Source organism: Suncus etruscus, chromosome 3 (assembly GCF_024139225.1).
Source record: "Suncus etruscus isolate mSunEtr1 chromosome 3, mSunEtr1.pri.cur, whole genome shotgun sequence".
Taxonomy (NCBI): Eukaryota; Metazoa; Chordata; class Mammalia; order Eulipotyphla; family Soricidae; genus Suncus; species Suncus etruscus.
In genome coordinates this window covers 57,613,167-57,627,838 of record NC_064850.1, presented here as the reverse complement: position 1 = coordinate 57,627,838, position 14,672 = coordinate 57,613,167, and the positions used below count along the sequence as shown (strand labels likewise).

Genomic DNA, 14,672 nt, shown 5'->3' with positions numbered 1-14,672 from the left:
TGTAAAAATTGAAGTTATGTGTGTTATCTTAGATGATACACTTATGAGCATGATACACTTTTAAGACTGACATTTTAACAGCTAAATCATTTAAACAGTTAAACAAAAAAGGAATATATTTGCTCAAGAAAATAATGCACTTCAGTAAAGTGGAAAGGAAATTTAATTTATATACACAAATAGAAAATGTTTCTCACAGATGTTTAGATCATATGCTATTCAAAAAATGTCTTTCAAGCCTAAAAGACAGCTTTATTTTTTTTTACATTATTGAAAAAAGTTTGCCACAAAATGAATACTGAACAAAGGGATAGGCACTGACATGTTTACAACTAGAAAGTACCTAAATTACATTTACAATTGGCTAAAAAATACTTAAAAGTAGTTAGTAGCAATATTAGGCGAATCTAGTTATAGTTGAGATTTCAATAGATTATGAATGGGAAATCCAGTACTTGAAATGTTTTAAGAATGGGGTTGGGGGGAAAAGTGACAACAATACAGGTGATTTTGTTGTTAAAAAATTTAATGTAAAGTGTAAGTCACATCCCTCACTCATAGCAATAAAGCACATCAAAACAAACTTCCTCATCCGCCATAAACTTTAGCATCTCTGTACGGGTGCCCATTAGTTTTTTGATTAACGGTAATGATTCTACGAGTGTAAGTAAAATATCAGAAACAAAATATCCTTTTTGCTGCATAAGAAAGCTATTATGACATCTTAGAAAAGTCTTACAGAAATTCCTAAAACGCATTCATAATTTAGTCTTTGAAATTTCCCCTCACCACCATCAGTATAAAAGTTTACATATGAGTCAAATTCCATCACAATTACATGGTCCAGTGCACTGCAGAGGAGTTGGATCTTATCAAAGCTGCCCTCTCCCAAGGAGAACGCTGAAGAGAAGTTGGAAGCACGTTTCAAGAAGTGACATGATTGAAGCCACTTACACTATTGGCCCTCATGTGTTTTAAGTGTAACTATGATGCTTCACCAAAGCAAAATTGTTGGCCTACTTGAGTCTTCACAATAAAATCTGTGAGACAGGGAACTACTTTGAAGCTATTTCCCAAGAGCTTATTTAGTAGAAAGAACTTTGGGTTCATCTGATTATTTTCTTCTCCCTATCCCTGCCATTTTTGGTAAGGTTAAACTTCTCACTACCTATACATATACTGTATAATTTTTCACTAAATTAAGATTAGCTGGGAAGTAGCTGCATATGTGTACAGCGTTCACTGATGGCAACGGACCTCTTAGATCCCGTTGGTGCTTGTGGTTAAATCACATCTAGTGTGAAATTTCGAATGACATCCAGAGCGCCAATATCAAAGCCACATATATCCAGCATGCCTCGGTCATCAGGGTCTGCAATGGTGAAACCATCTGAAGTCATTCCACAGACAATCAACTTAGCTGGGATATTCATTTTCTGTAGAAAGAGAAGAATGCACATGAAATAAGTTCTAGGTAAGTAAAAGCAATAACCTCCAAAGCTGAAACACTTCAATTCTATTAGAGGTCCATTTTCTGTAGAAAAGAGAAGAATGCATATGACATATGTTCTATGTAAGTAAAAGGAAATAACCTCCAAAGGTGAAACACTAAAATTCTACTACAGATCCAGAGATAGTTTTTAAAGGGCCTGGTTCCACAATGAGTGTGAGCCAGGGGTAGCTCCTGAGCACTGTAAGGGAGGTCATGCTCTGCCTCCCCCACTCATTCTATCACAGCTTGTTATAGTGTTTTCTCTCCATCAATCTGTCACTTTTCAGGGTCACACTGTATTATCTTCAGGATAAATAAACATGTATAAAGTACATGCCTGAAATTCTTGCTTCTCTGTCTTATTACACATTCCCAGGCCCAAGGCAACATTCCCAAAGAACCTTTGGAGTTTTCTACTTGGGAAACTCATAGGATATTCAGGTGTATTGGACACTTTGGCTAACGCAGCAAACATTGGGAAGAATGGGGAGGTCTTATAAAACATAAGGAAGAATTTATTTCTTAAGGATAGTCAGTTACGGCACAAACATTGAACCCAGATCGGTGTCATGCAGAAGCAAGTACCCTACCTGCTTTATTATCTTTTCAGCATCTAGAAAATGACACTAGCTGAAATACTTCTATATATGAAGAAAGACAATGATGAGAGTTCTTATTTTAGGTACTTCTGAATTCAGAATTGGCACTTTATTCTACTACAAAGGGACGGAGGGACAGTAAAGATGGAAGGACATTTGCCTTGCATGCAGTTAAACCAGGTTCAATCCACAGGATTCTATATAGTCCTCCAAGCCAGCCTGGAATAATTCCTGAGCAATCAGGAGTAATCCTTGAGCATGCTTAAAACAAAAAAGACCCCCAAAGAGTCTGGAATTAGGTTCAGCCACATTTTTTAAAGACAAAGTGGCTTTAGAAGCAGGAATCAAACTTCTACTGGGGAAGGCCCTAATGCTACCCTGGCACCAATTTGCTCAAGGGTGGGTTCATATGACACCCTGAGGACTTGGAAACAGCAACAACTTGCTTTCAAGGTGGATTTCCCTGCCTTGCAACCTAACGGTGAGATGAAACCAGAAGATGCTTCATGACACCCTGTCTTCAACATAGGATCTGTACAAAAACCAAGATCTCTAATTACTTGAAGCCTACTGTGATAACCAAGATAGAGAACTTTTTCTGGGATCATGAAGAAAGACTTTGGGGTTAAAGAACTTAGCATGTGCAGAGCCTGTAGCTGGTCTTATGGCAGGATGATTCATGTGTAGGGAAACCCTGTTTTTAGGCCAAAGGTTTAGTCCTGGGGTGGCAAACAAGTTCTACACAAAAAGTCAAAATTTTAAACTGTGAGAGTCAGAGAGCCACACCACGCAATGACCTGCCAAAACAGACAAACACTCACACAAAAGCATATAATTTTAACAATAATCTATTAAACACATATTGCATTTTGCTATTTTAAGTAGGGTAAAAATCCTGCAGTGATGGTGAGGGTGTGCTGTGTCCTCCACACTAAGAGTGAACAGCAAGATGTGACCCAACATGTGACACATGGTCCCCCCGCACCCCGCTCGCTGGCCCATGCAGTTGTTTCCGAGGGATGGGAGATGGGAGAACGCAGCCTGGGGGCGGGACTCCATGCTCGGAGATCTCTCCTCAGAGGTCCCTCCTCAGAAGCAGCAGAACAAAATCCAAACTTGGCAAAGAGCCACAGTATACAAAATAATGCTAAGAGGCAAAGAGCTGCATTCATTTTGGCTAGGAGCCGCATGTGGCTCGAGAGCCGCGTGTTTGCCACCCCTGGTTTAATCTATTTTCCCCAACTCTTGCTGAGCCTCTGCAAAAAACTGCCATCCTTTTATAAAACCTTTTAGATTGAGGCTCCCATCTTTTTCATAGAACCTAGAGACATGAACCATTCTATTCTACTTCATATTTCTGCATTTTCCCATAAAATTAAAAAGGGGAAAAAGGGGCCGGAGCAGTGGCGCAGGCAGTAGGGCATTTGCCTTGCACACACTAACCTAGGATGGATTGCAGTTCGATCCCCCAGCGTTCTATATGATCCCTCGAGCCAGGAGCGATTTCTGAGCGCATAGCCAGGAGTAACCCCAGAGCATCACTGGGAGTGGCCCAAAAACCAAAATACATATAAAACAAAAACCAACAACAAGAAGGGGAAAAAAACCAAATAAGGATGGGGGCCAAGGACCAAGTGGTCTCAGATGCATTGGTGGAGATATAAAAGGACAGACTAAATATCCAAGCCAAAAGCAACAAGAATGGAATCAAGAGATTCAAACTCTAACAATCTAAACTTTAAATGGGCCTGTTATACTGGCAGGCCAGGAAACAAAGAGTGGTGCTAGAATACTCTGAGAACATCCAGTGGAGAGAGGCTGATACTGATGGTAGGACTGGCTCTGATTCACTGTATGTCTGAAACTCAACTATGAAGGATTTTGTGAATCACAATGGTTTCAGTAAAATAACATAAAATAAAATAAAATAAGTAGTTTTGAGAACTGAGTCTTAATTGGGGGCCAACAAAGACTATCAGGATTTATTTTACCTTCCGATACTCATTCAGTGCAACAGCAGGATGGATACTGCCAGCTGAAGTCACATTATCGGTGAATATAATGAAGACATCGGCAGCTGTGTTCGTTTTCTGGGCCCAGATCATGGGAAGCGAGCAATCAGTTTCCCCTGCCGGAATCTATGGGAACAGAGGAGTGAGGGTGAGCAGCCATTCTCCAGACCGAGATGCTAGAAATAGACACTTAAACTTAAGTCTCTAATGCCAGAGACAAAACCTTTCCCACCAAAACCTGTGTATTTTTCACTGTGCTTATGGGAAAGTTAAGAAAATAATCCTTGCTCTCACAATTTGGCATGCACAACACTATAAAATAAAAATGGCGCATGTTAAGAAATATAATGAATAGTTTCTTACCTGATCCATAGTCAGTAAAACCCCTAGTAAAGTCATATCTGCAGTCACAGGGCAAGGAACCATGTCATCTGAAAAAGCCACTATACAAGAATCTCTTTCTGTTCGTGTGACAACCTGAAAAATGGAAGGGTAGCAATTTTCAGATTTGTAGGAAATAAATACAAGTTATTGAAGTTTGCAAGGTATCTTAAAAAAATTTTTTTTATTTAATAACAAATAGACTACAATAGTCTTGGTTAAATGCAAGAAAATATTCCAGCAGATGCTGGAAACTGCACATAATACTGAGCCCCCTATATATACTATTAGTAATTATAAAATAAATCGAACTTATATTCCTATATACACATACCTGTAAGTTACAGGGGGGAGTACTAATATATAATATATTCTCTCATTTTATGAACTGAGAAATAAAGTCATAGATGAGAAGCTAAGAATTTGCTTCTGGGGCCGGGCGGTGGCGCTGGAGGTAAGGTGCCTGCCTTTCCTGCGCTAGCCTAGGACGGACCGCGGTTCGATCCCCCGGCGTCCCATATGGTCCCCCAAGAAGCCAGGAGCAACTTCTGAGCGCATAGCCAGGAGTAACCCCTGAGCGTCACAGGGTGTGGCCCAAAAACCAAAAAAAAAAAAAAAAAAAAAAAGAATTTGCTTCTGATTTGCTGAAAAATTTTTTTTTTAAATTTTGGGCCACACCCAGTAATGTTTAGGGGTTACTCATGGTTATGCATTCAGAAATTGCTCCTGGCTTGGGGGACCATATGGGATGTTGTGGGGATAGAACCGCGGTCCATTCTGGGTCTACCACATGCAAGGCAAACACTCTACTTTTGCACCATCGTTTTGGCCCTATATGCTGAAACACTAAGAAGCTAGCCCAGGGGTGGCAAGCACACAGCTCTCGAGCCGCATGCAGCTCCTGGCCGAAATTAATGCAGCTCTTTGCCTCTTATCATTATTTTGTATATTGTGGTCTTTGCCAAGTTTGGATTTTGTTCTGCTGCTTCTGAGGAGAAATCTCCGAGTATAAGTCCCGCCCCCAGGCTGCGGCATCCCATCTCCCATCCCTGGGAAACAACTGCACGGGCCAGCGAGCGGGGGACCCGTGTGTCACATGTTGGGTCACATCTTACTGTTCGCTCTTCGTGTGGAGGACGCAGCACATCCTCACCATCACTGCAGGATTTTAACCCTCACTCAAAATAGCAAAATGCAATATGTATTTAATATATTATTGTTAAAATTATATGCTTTAGTGTGAGTATTTGTTTGTTTTGGCAGGTCACTGTGTGGTGTGGCTCTCTGACTCTCAGTGTAAAATTTTGGCTTTGTGTTGAACTTGTTCGCCACCCCTGAGCTAGCTCCCAATTCTCTAGAATCAATGTTCTTTGAACTTCTCTATGAACTAAATAATTTTTCTTGGCGTTATCCACTTCCTCAAAGATATGACTAGTATTTGTTCTTTTGCTATAAAAACACATTTCTACTGTGAACTGTTCTTTAGGCCTGTTTATCAATATAGTCACAATGACATATATCTTAAGAATATAAGCACTAATTTATCTTTATTCTTAAGTGTAAAGCAACCATAATAAAAATGTGGCAGGCAGAAACAACAAAGGTGAGTGAAGCATATTAAACATGTTACTGGATCAGCTCCAGCTGTCTAGTCTGCTCCAGAGGAAAGAATAAGTTTGTGAGATGGCAACAATTCTCAAGATTGCTGCCCTCACCATGCACATGTATGCAGCAATGGCACTGGCATTGAGGACACTACCCAAGACTCTCTGGTGCATAGATTCACTGACATCAACGGCAAGCAAGAAACGTTTCTCAGTGGGCTCGACAGTCTAAAGAGAAAAAATAAACAATTAGAATTAAGTATTTCTAATAGCTTATATTTACTTTTCTCTCATTAAAATTTTTTCCTAAAGGCAAAGAGGTGGCTCAAAGGGATGGAGCAAATGCTGTGCAAGTGAAAATCCTGGGTTTGATCCCTGCCACTACATCATTCCCTGAATACTGATGTGAGTGCCCCTTGAGCACTGAGCAGGGACTGGCCCCCCAAAAAAACTAAACTGAATATAAAAGGCTTCTAATTTCAGAATTTCCAACTCATTGACAAGTATCTAAAATACTTAGAAATTTGCTAAATGTGCATCAACAGATAACTAGATAAAGTGGCAATCTATGCATAAACAATGGAATACTATTCAACTATACAAAAGGTGAAACTGAGGATTGGGATCTTTTTTTTTTTTTTTGGTTTTTGGGCCACACCCAGTAGTGCTCAGGGGTTACTCCCGGCTGTCTGCTCAGAAATAGGTCCTGGCAGGCACGGGGACCATATGGGACACTGGGATTCGAACCAACCACCTTTGGTCCTGGATTGGCTGCTTGCAAGGTAAACACCGCTGTGCTATCTCTCTGGGCCCCGGATTGGGATATGTTTTAAGTGGTAAAGAAAGCACTTATCATGTGCAAGGCTCTAAATCTGAACCCCAGTACTGCTGGCTCTCTAAACTTCCTGCCTGAGCACCTGTCAGACTTGCATTCTAGGTGAGCCTCTCTATACAAAGGAAAAGATGAAATTGTAACTGGAAATCCAAATTAGTGATTACCTGATGGGAAGGGAGAAGAAAGATAGGTAAACAGGGTGAAAGAGGCCAAATACAAGATAAGGAATGAAAGTGGACATTTAGTGGTGAACTTAATGTTGCAAATGTTAATATTTTTATGATACATAGCTAAACAATAATGCAAAATTTACTTTAGATTTTGATGTTTGTATACTGGGAAATCCTTTCATTTTGATAATGAATCTCATGTGTATGATCTTTTCAACTAATATTCAGTCTGACTGATAGTATTCCATTAAGTAGCAACAAATTCTTTTAGCTTGTTGTTTTGGGGCCACACTCAGTGTTACTCAGGAGCTACTTCTGGCTCTGAACTCAGGAATCACTCCTGACAGTGCTTGGGAGATTATATGGAATGCAGGGATCAAACTCAGGTCTTGTGTAAAGCAAGTGTCCTACCCCTGCTCTCCTATCTATCTCTCCCTCCAGCCTAAAACAATTTTTTTTAAAAACAAACATTTAACTTAATGGCTCTGGGTTAATTCCTGTTTCTTTCTTTCTTTCTTTTCTCTTTTTTTGTTTTTGGTTTTTGGGCCACACCCGGCGGTGCTCAGGGATTACTCCTGGCTGTCTGCTCAGAAATAGCTCCTGGCAGGCATGGGGGACCATATGGGACACCGGGATTCGAACCCACCACCTTCAAGGCAGTGCTATCTCTCCGGGCCCAATTCCTGTTTCTAATACAGTATTTTTCCTTCTTTCCTTCCTTCCTTCCTTCCTTCCTTCCTTCCTTCCTTCCTTCCTTCCTTCCTTCCTTCCTTCCTTCCTTCCTTCCTTCCTTCCTTCCTTCCTCCCTCCCTCCCTCCCTCCCTCCCTCCCTCCCTCCCCCTCCCTCCCTCCCTCCCTCCCTCCCTCCCTCTCTCCCTCCCTCCTTCCTTCCTTCCTCTCTCCCCCTCCCTCCCTCCCCTCTCCCTCTCTTCTCCCCCTCTCTCCCTCTCCCTCTCCCTCTCCCTCCATTCCCCCCCCCCCCCCGTCTCTCTCAGGCTTGGGGGACCATCTAGGATGCTGGGGATGGAACCCAGGCTGGTCATGTGTAAGGCAAATGCCTACCCACTGCGTTATTGCTCCAACCCTAGTAAGAGATTTTTTTTTTTTGAGTCACACCCAGTGACTCCTGGCAGGCTTGGGAGACCATATGGGATGTTGGGATTCAAACCACTGTCCGTTATGAATTGACTGCATGCAAGGCAAACGCCTTACGGCTGTGTTATCTCTCCGGCCCCAAATAAGAGAATTTCTTAAAGAGACAGAGGAGTAAACAGGAACAAAAGAGAAGATGCAAAACTAAGTCAAACAACTTCACAGGAATTAAAACAAAAATTTTGGTAATTTAAGGATCTTAGGATAACTGGTTGTTTCCAAAGATAGAAATACTTTAGGGCCCAGAGCAATAGCACAGTGGGTAGGTTGTTTGCTTTGCATGTAGCCAACCCAGGTTTAGATCCCTGGCATCCCATTGGTCCCTGAGCCTACCAGGAGTGAGCAGTGAGCACCGCTGGATGTAGCCCCAACCCCCCCAAAAAAAAACTTTATCAAGAAACTGAAAATCCTAATTACACACCACCTTCACACAAACTCCAGAAAAATGAGTATCTCGTCAGAAAAGCTGTAATTATTAGCTTTAATTATTGACAAAAGAAAGTAAGTCCTAACTGAGCCATTTGTTTTACCTTAAATGATTTGTAAAAAGCAGCATCCAGTGCTTTTAGAAGTTCTCTATCTGGGTGCCACTTGTGTTTTCCTCGGAGGCTGCGACCCTTATTGTAAGTTTCTAACGCAATCAAAATATGAAACGGATGTATGCGAGCCTAGAGAGAGACCAAGGTATAGTTAAAAAATGCAAATAAAAACAATCATGTCTCTGTTAGATTTATCAGCATATTAAAAAATGTATTTTACAAATCAAACAAAAATGAGAACAAAACTCTTAGATTTCATAATCGAACACAGCACTCTGAATGTAGCTCAAAAGGCTAGAACACATACATGTCTTCAATGTGTGGAGTTCCAAGTTTAACCTGTGGCACCTTAAACTCACGAACACCACCACGTGTGCAAACCACCCCAAATAAAGAAAATTGAAAAACAACAATAACAACAACAACACAAACAAAATACAATTTAATAAATCTTAGGAAATCTATTAAGTATAATAATTATACTTCCAAAATGAAGGAACCAAAATTTCTTTTAGTGGTAATTACCAGAGATAAAAAACGCTAACCTTTTTTAACAGTTTCTCATTACACAGTTTTTCACACACTAAAGATACTTCTGGATATGCAGGTTCGAGCACAAAATTGGCGGCCATTTTCTCCAGATTTCTTAATAAATCAGTTAAAGGCATTTCTTTTAGCAAAGCTTCCCACACCTATTGAAGAAACAGGAAGAACTGTAAAACATATATAGAAAAAAATAACAAATGAAGCACATGAAACTTAGTGTAAAGATCCAATCAATAATAAAAACAATATATTTCTTTTTTTTTTTTACTTTATTTAAACACCTTGATTACATACATGATTGTGTTTGGGTTTCAGTCATGTAAAGAACACCACCCATCACCAGTGCAACATTCCCATCACCAATGAAACAATATATTTCTTAAAGTATTTACTTACAGTCCAAAACACTTTCGATAATTTTTGTTTGTTTGTTTGTTTTTGGGACATGCCCAATGAGCTCATGAGTTATTCCTGGTTATGCACTCAGAAATAGTTCCTGGCTTGAGGGACCATGTGGGATGCCAGGGATTGAACCCAGGTCCATCCTGGGTCATTCGTGTGCAAGACAAATGCCCTACTGCTGTGCTATAGCTCTGGCCCAACACTTTCGATATTTTGATATAAAGTTTGTGAGGTCAAAGCTTATCAAATTCATTTCATCTTTACTTCACTAAGAAATTTAAGTATATATTATGAGAAACTATATAAAATTTCATTTATTTAAATTAGTAAGACAAATCAACCAGCATTTTCTGGAGAATACTGAGTGCCAGTTATACCAGGCCGTATTTTATGTATACATTCATTTCAAGATACATACATTTTATTTTTTTTAATTACTTTATTTAAGCACCGTGGTTACAAAATAGTTCATGATTTGAGTTTCTATCATAGTGCACTTTTCCTGCCATCAATGTTCCCAGCTTCCCACTCGTCCCCACTTGTCTCTGGAGCAGGCGTTTTGCTTCTCTCTCTGACACTGTGGTCTATACTACTGTTAATGAAGGGGTACTATGCATGTCACTTTATCCCCTTTCAGAACCCAGTTCTTGCCCAGCCGATCAGTTCCAACTGTCACTGTCATAACCACTCTATCCTAACTCCACTCACCGTTCTTTGTGGCAAGCTTCATATGATGGACTGGTTCTCCCAGACACCCGTTCTATTGTCTCTGGATATTATTATCATACTATCTTTTATTTTTCCCATATCCCACAAATGAATGAGATTATTCTGCCTATCCTTCTTCCTCTGAATCATTTCATTCAGCCTAATCTATCCATGTAAACAGAAGTAACTTTCAAGACTTCATTTTTCCTAACAGCTGCACAGTATTCATAGTGTAAATGTACCTAGTTTCTTTAGCCACTCAACAATATGAATACATTTTCTAATGGACTTACCTCTTCAGACTTGAGGTGATCTGTTAGAAGATGTTCCCTTACTAATCCATGCTCCTCTATTAGGTGGATAACTTCCAGTTCATCTTTTGTTCGCTTCACTTTTTCTACAGCCTCCAAATACTTTAATAATTTTTCATTCTCCACAGAAAGTGCTTTTTCTTTATACAATTCATGGACCTCTTTCCAGCCTTTTGTGATGTATTTGGTCACGATAGCAAGTCCTTTAACAACAATAACAAAGGTATAAAGTATTACCAAGTATTTACTGTGAATACATTTGCCTATGAGGCACAACCAGATGCAGTTTCTTGGTTTGTTATTGGGCCACATATGGCAGTGCTGGGAGCTATTACAAGCACTACTGTAAGCGTTAGAATCTGAGGTTTTAGTCTTAAGACCTCCTAGACAGGGAGTCAAGTCCTGAATGATCACAGGGCTTAGAAATGGCTACAGCCCTTACACTTTCAGGGTCTCAGTCTGTTGCTTTTTAACAGTGCGGAGGAAATGGACACATACATTCTCTTTATTTGGCCTGTTCCTGGCTCAACTACAAACGAAGAAGCTCCTGCTACATATGGGGCTGAGTGCTGCCTTTATGTGTGAGGCTCCACATTTGCTGATACTTCACAGCATCCCCCATACATGTGCTCCTCAACAGCTCTGGGTGTGATCCTAGTGTGCCTGAGCAGAGCTAGTGAAGGCTTCTTCTGCACAGCAACAAAGTTTTAAAGCAATCCACCACCTGTCCGCTGCACTGATGTGCTGTTCACAAGAATATTTTTGGATTCAAGTTACTATTCAAGAGGGGAGAGAGTAAGCAGGTAGAGCACTTGCCTCACATGTAGCTGTACTAGGTTTGAGCCTACCACGAGTGATTTCTGAGAACAAAACCTAGAGTAAACCCTGAGTCCAGCCAGGTGTGACCCCCAAAATAAATGACTTGGAATAGATTTTTTTTTCCTTCAAGTTCTCATCAGAAAAGCTCCAGAAGTGGTTAACCAGAACTGGTTGTCTAAGAGTGTTAATTTCATTAAAAACAGCATTGAGCCTGGGAGATAGCTCAGACAGCAGGGTTCATGTTCTTGTGGGAGCAGAAGCGGTCTTTTAGCATGATGATTTAGCCTGGTAAACTAGAGTGTTTTCCTTGACTGAAATATCTGCAAAGTGAGGGCTTCAAACTATTCCCAAATTCATATTCATGAGAAGCCAAAATATAGATTTTTATGTTCCCTTCTGAATTTTAAATGCTGGCATTTTTTTCTTTGTGTTTACGCACGATGGTGCTCAGGGACTCTGCCTAGGCTCTGTGCTGGGGGTGGGGAGGGACATGTGAAATCTCTTAAACTCCTGCATGCAAAGCATGTGTCCTAGCTGGCTGAGTAATTTTTTCAGTCCCCCTTTATCTCTAACATACCTGGCAGGCAAAAAAGACAGCTCTAAGCAGACAGGTCCAATGTGCCATTTCTAAGCTCATTTAAATATAATCCAATCCAAAGTTGATATACTTCAAGGTAGAGCATTTTAAGTCCCCTGACTCTTGCTATCAGTCTTGCATTATCCTAATGATCACATGTTTCATATGAACATGTCTTCTATTTTTTCTTTCCAATTAAAATAAAATTACCTAAAGTGTAACTTTTTATCTTATTCAGCTTCTAGAACTGTGCTAGTCAGAGTATCTACACACTAAACACTTGAGGAATTACACCACACTTTGACTTGAATTTCTCAGTTAAAATGTGTATTATGTTATTAAAATATTAATAAAAGTTATTAAAATAAAATTCAAATAATCATGCCTGTTAGATTAGTCAGTATAGGAAAAAGAAACCCAGTATTCACAGATCAAACAAAAAATATGACACCATAACTTTTTTTTTTTTGGTTTTTGGGCCACACCCGGCGGTGCTCAGGGGTTACTCCCGGCTGTCTGCTCAGAAATAGCTCCTGGCAGGCACAGGGGACCATATGGGACACTGGGATTCGAACCAACCACCTTAGGTCCTGGATCGGCTGCTTGCAAGGCAAACACCGCTGTGCTATCTCTCTGGACCCGACACCATAACTCTTAGATTTAATAATCAAACACAGGACTATAGATATAGCTCACTTTGAACAAAACAAAAACTATTTTCTTAGATGCTTCTGCTTTGAATTTGTCCTGCCTCAGTGCTTTCAATCTTTCTGTAAGAAAAACTAAGTAATTATTGCAGCTATACCTAACTCCTCAAGTCGTTTACTGTACACACAGAGAAACTGTCCCTAATTAGCATGTCCCCTGCTGACTGGCTGAAGCTAATTAACATCCTGCATTAAGACAGACACTATTTCATCTTCTTTTTTTGGCTGGTTTTCGGTCACACCCAGCGGCAGTGTTCAGGGGTTACTTCTGGCTCTGCACTCAGAAATTACTCCTGGCAGTCTCGGGGACCATATGGAATGCTGGGGTTTGACCCTGGGTCAGCGATGTGCAAGGCAAATGCCCTACCTGCTGTGCTATTGCTCTGGCCCATGAATGGTTGCTTTTAAGTTCCCAGCACATATGGCCTAGGAAGACAGGAGGAAGGAGGTGAGATGAGCAAGAGCAGTGGAGCCTAACTCTCTGCCATCCACTGACAACAATGGTTCTCTTCCAACTGAATTTTTTGTTTGTTTGTTTGTTTAGTTTTTGGGCTACACCTGGTGGTGCTCTGAGATTATGACTGGCTCCGCATTCAGAAATTACTCCTGGCAAACTCGGGACTCTATGGGATGCTCAGGATTCAACCTAGGTTGGCCACGTGCAAGACAAACACCTTACCTACTATGCTATAGCTCTGGCCCATATAACTTGAACACTCATTTCACTGCCAGTCACCAGGGATTGAGTACCCTAGATGGCATGGTACCACTTTGGGAAACTGAGTATTATTATCATTATCATTATTATTATTTTTTGGTTTTTAGGTCACACCCAGCAATGCTCAGGGGTTACTCCTCGCTCTATGCTCAGAAATCGCTCCTGGCAGGCTCAGGGGACCATATGGGATGCTGGAATTCGAACCAATGACCTTGTGCTTGACAGGCAAACGCCTTACCTCCAAGTTATCTCTCCGGCCCGAAGCTGAGTATTATTAAGATCATTTGGCATGTGATTCCTGATTACAAAAGTCTGGATTATCTTTGTTAGGTGTCCGACTCCAAGCTGTCATTTGACACAACTGAATTAACAAGATGCTTTGAGGATTGCAATCTCACTTCTAGAAAAGGTTGATTCCAAAGCTATGTGTTCACTGCTTGCCTTCAGCAGTCCCTCTGCCCCCCAGATTCCTGCTTACCTTCACTGGAAGGCTTAAGGTGTGACAAGCGTAAAAGATCCTTGTGAGACCAGCCATTCCTCTGTTTATATTTGGTGACAGCCAGGGCCAGGGCCATGCCGCCCTTCTCATTGTACCAGTCTGCTATGGCCTTGCGGAGGGCGCGGCCCCACATGCCACATTTCATGCTTTCCTTCAGGTCTTTCTTGAACTGAACGAAAGTGAAGAGGTGCGTAGGGATGCGGCACACTTCAGGCACAGCTTTGAAGGCAGCCTGCTTGGTGCTCTTGTCAGAGCACTGTGAACAGATGGCCAGTGCGAAGAGCATAGGCTCATACTTGGCGGTTCGTCCTTCTTGGCTGAACGACTTTATTTCTTGGATCACATCACAGCCTCGGCCATCCTCAATTAGTCGGATTAAAGCCTTGGCGTTTTCCAGGCCCAGCTTCTGCTCTTTGATGTAGTATGTTCCACCCTCAGAGCCAAAGCATAAGAAGCGGCGTAGTCGGTTCAAGTCAGTGACTGGCCAGACGAAGCCATCCCCGGAATTGGCCACCTGCTTCTCACTCAGCGGCTGACTCTGATTTGTGGACTCCTCCATCTCTGTTTTTTTAGACCACTCAAAGGACCAGACTGGTATTAG

The 14,672-nt window shown here is 41.2% G+C and overlaps 1 protein-coding gene across 1 annotated transcript; it reads right to left on the bottom strand.

Moving 5' to 3' along the window:
- Positions 1–508: 508 nt before the first annotated feature.
- Positions 509–14,672, bottom strand: RO60 (Ro60, Y RNA binding protein). Its single transcript, XM_049769727.1, has 8 exons — positions 14,051–14,672; positions 10,734–10,954; positions 9,330–9,476; positions 8,776–8,913; positions 6,200–6,316; positions 4,467–4,580; positions 4,083–4,229; positions 509–1,436 (listed from the first exon to the last, which is right to left on the bottom strand). Exons 1-8 carry the CDS (start codon positions 14,628–14,630, stop codon positions 1,284–1,286), a joined length of 1,617 nt encoding a protein of 538 aa, XP_049625684.1. The 5' UTR covers positions 14,631–14,672; the 3' UTR covers positions 509–1,283.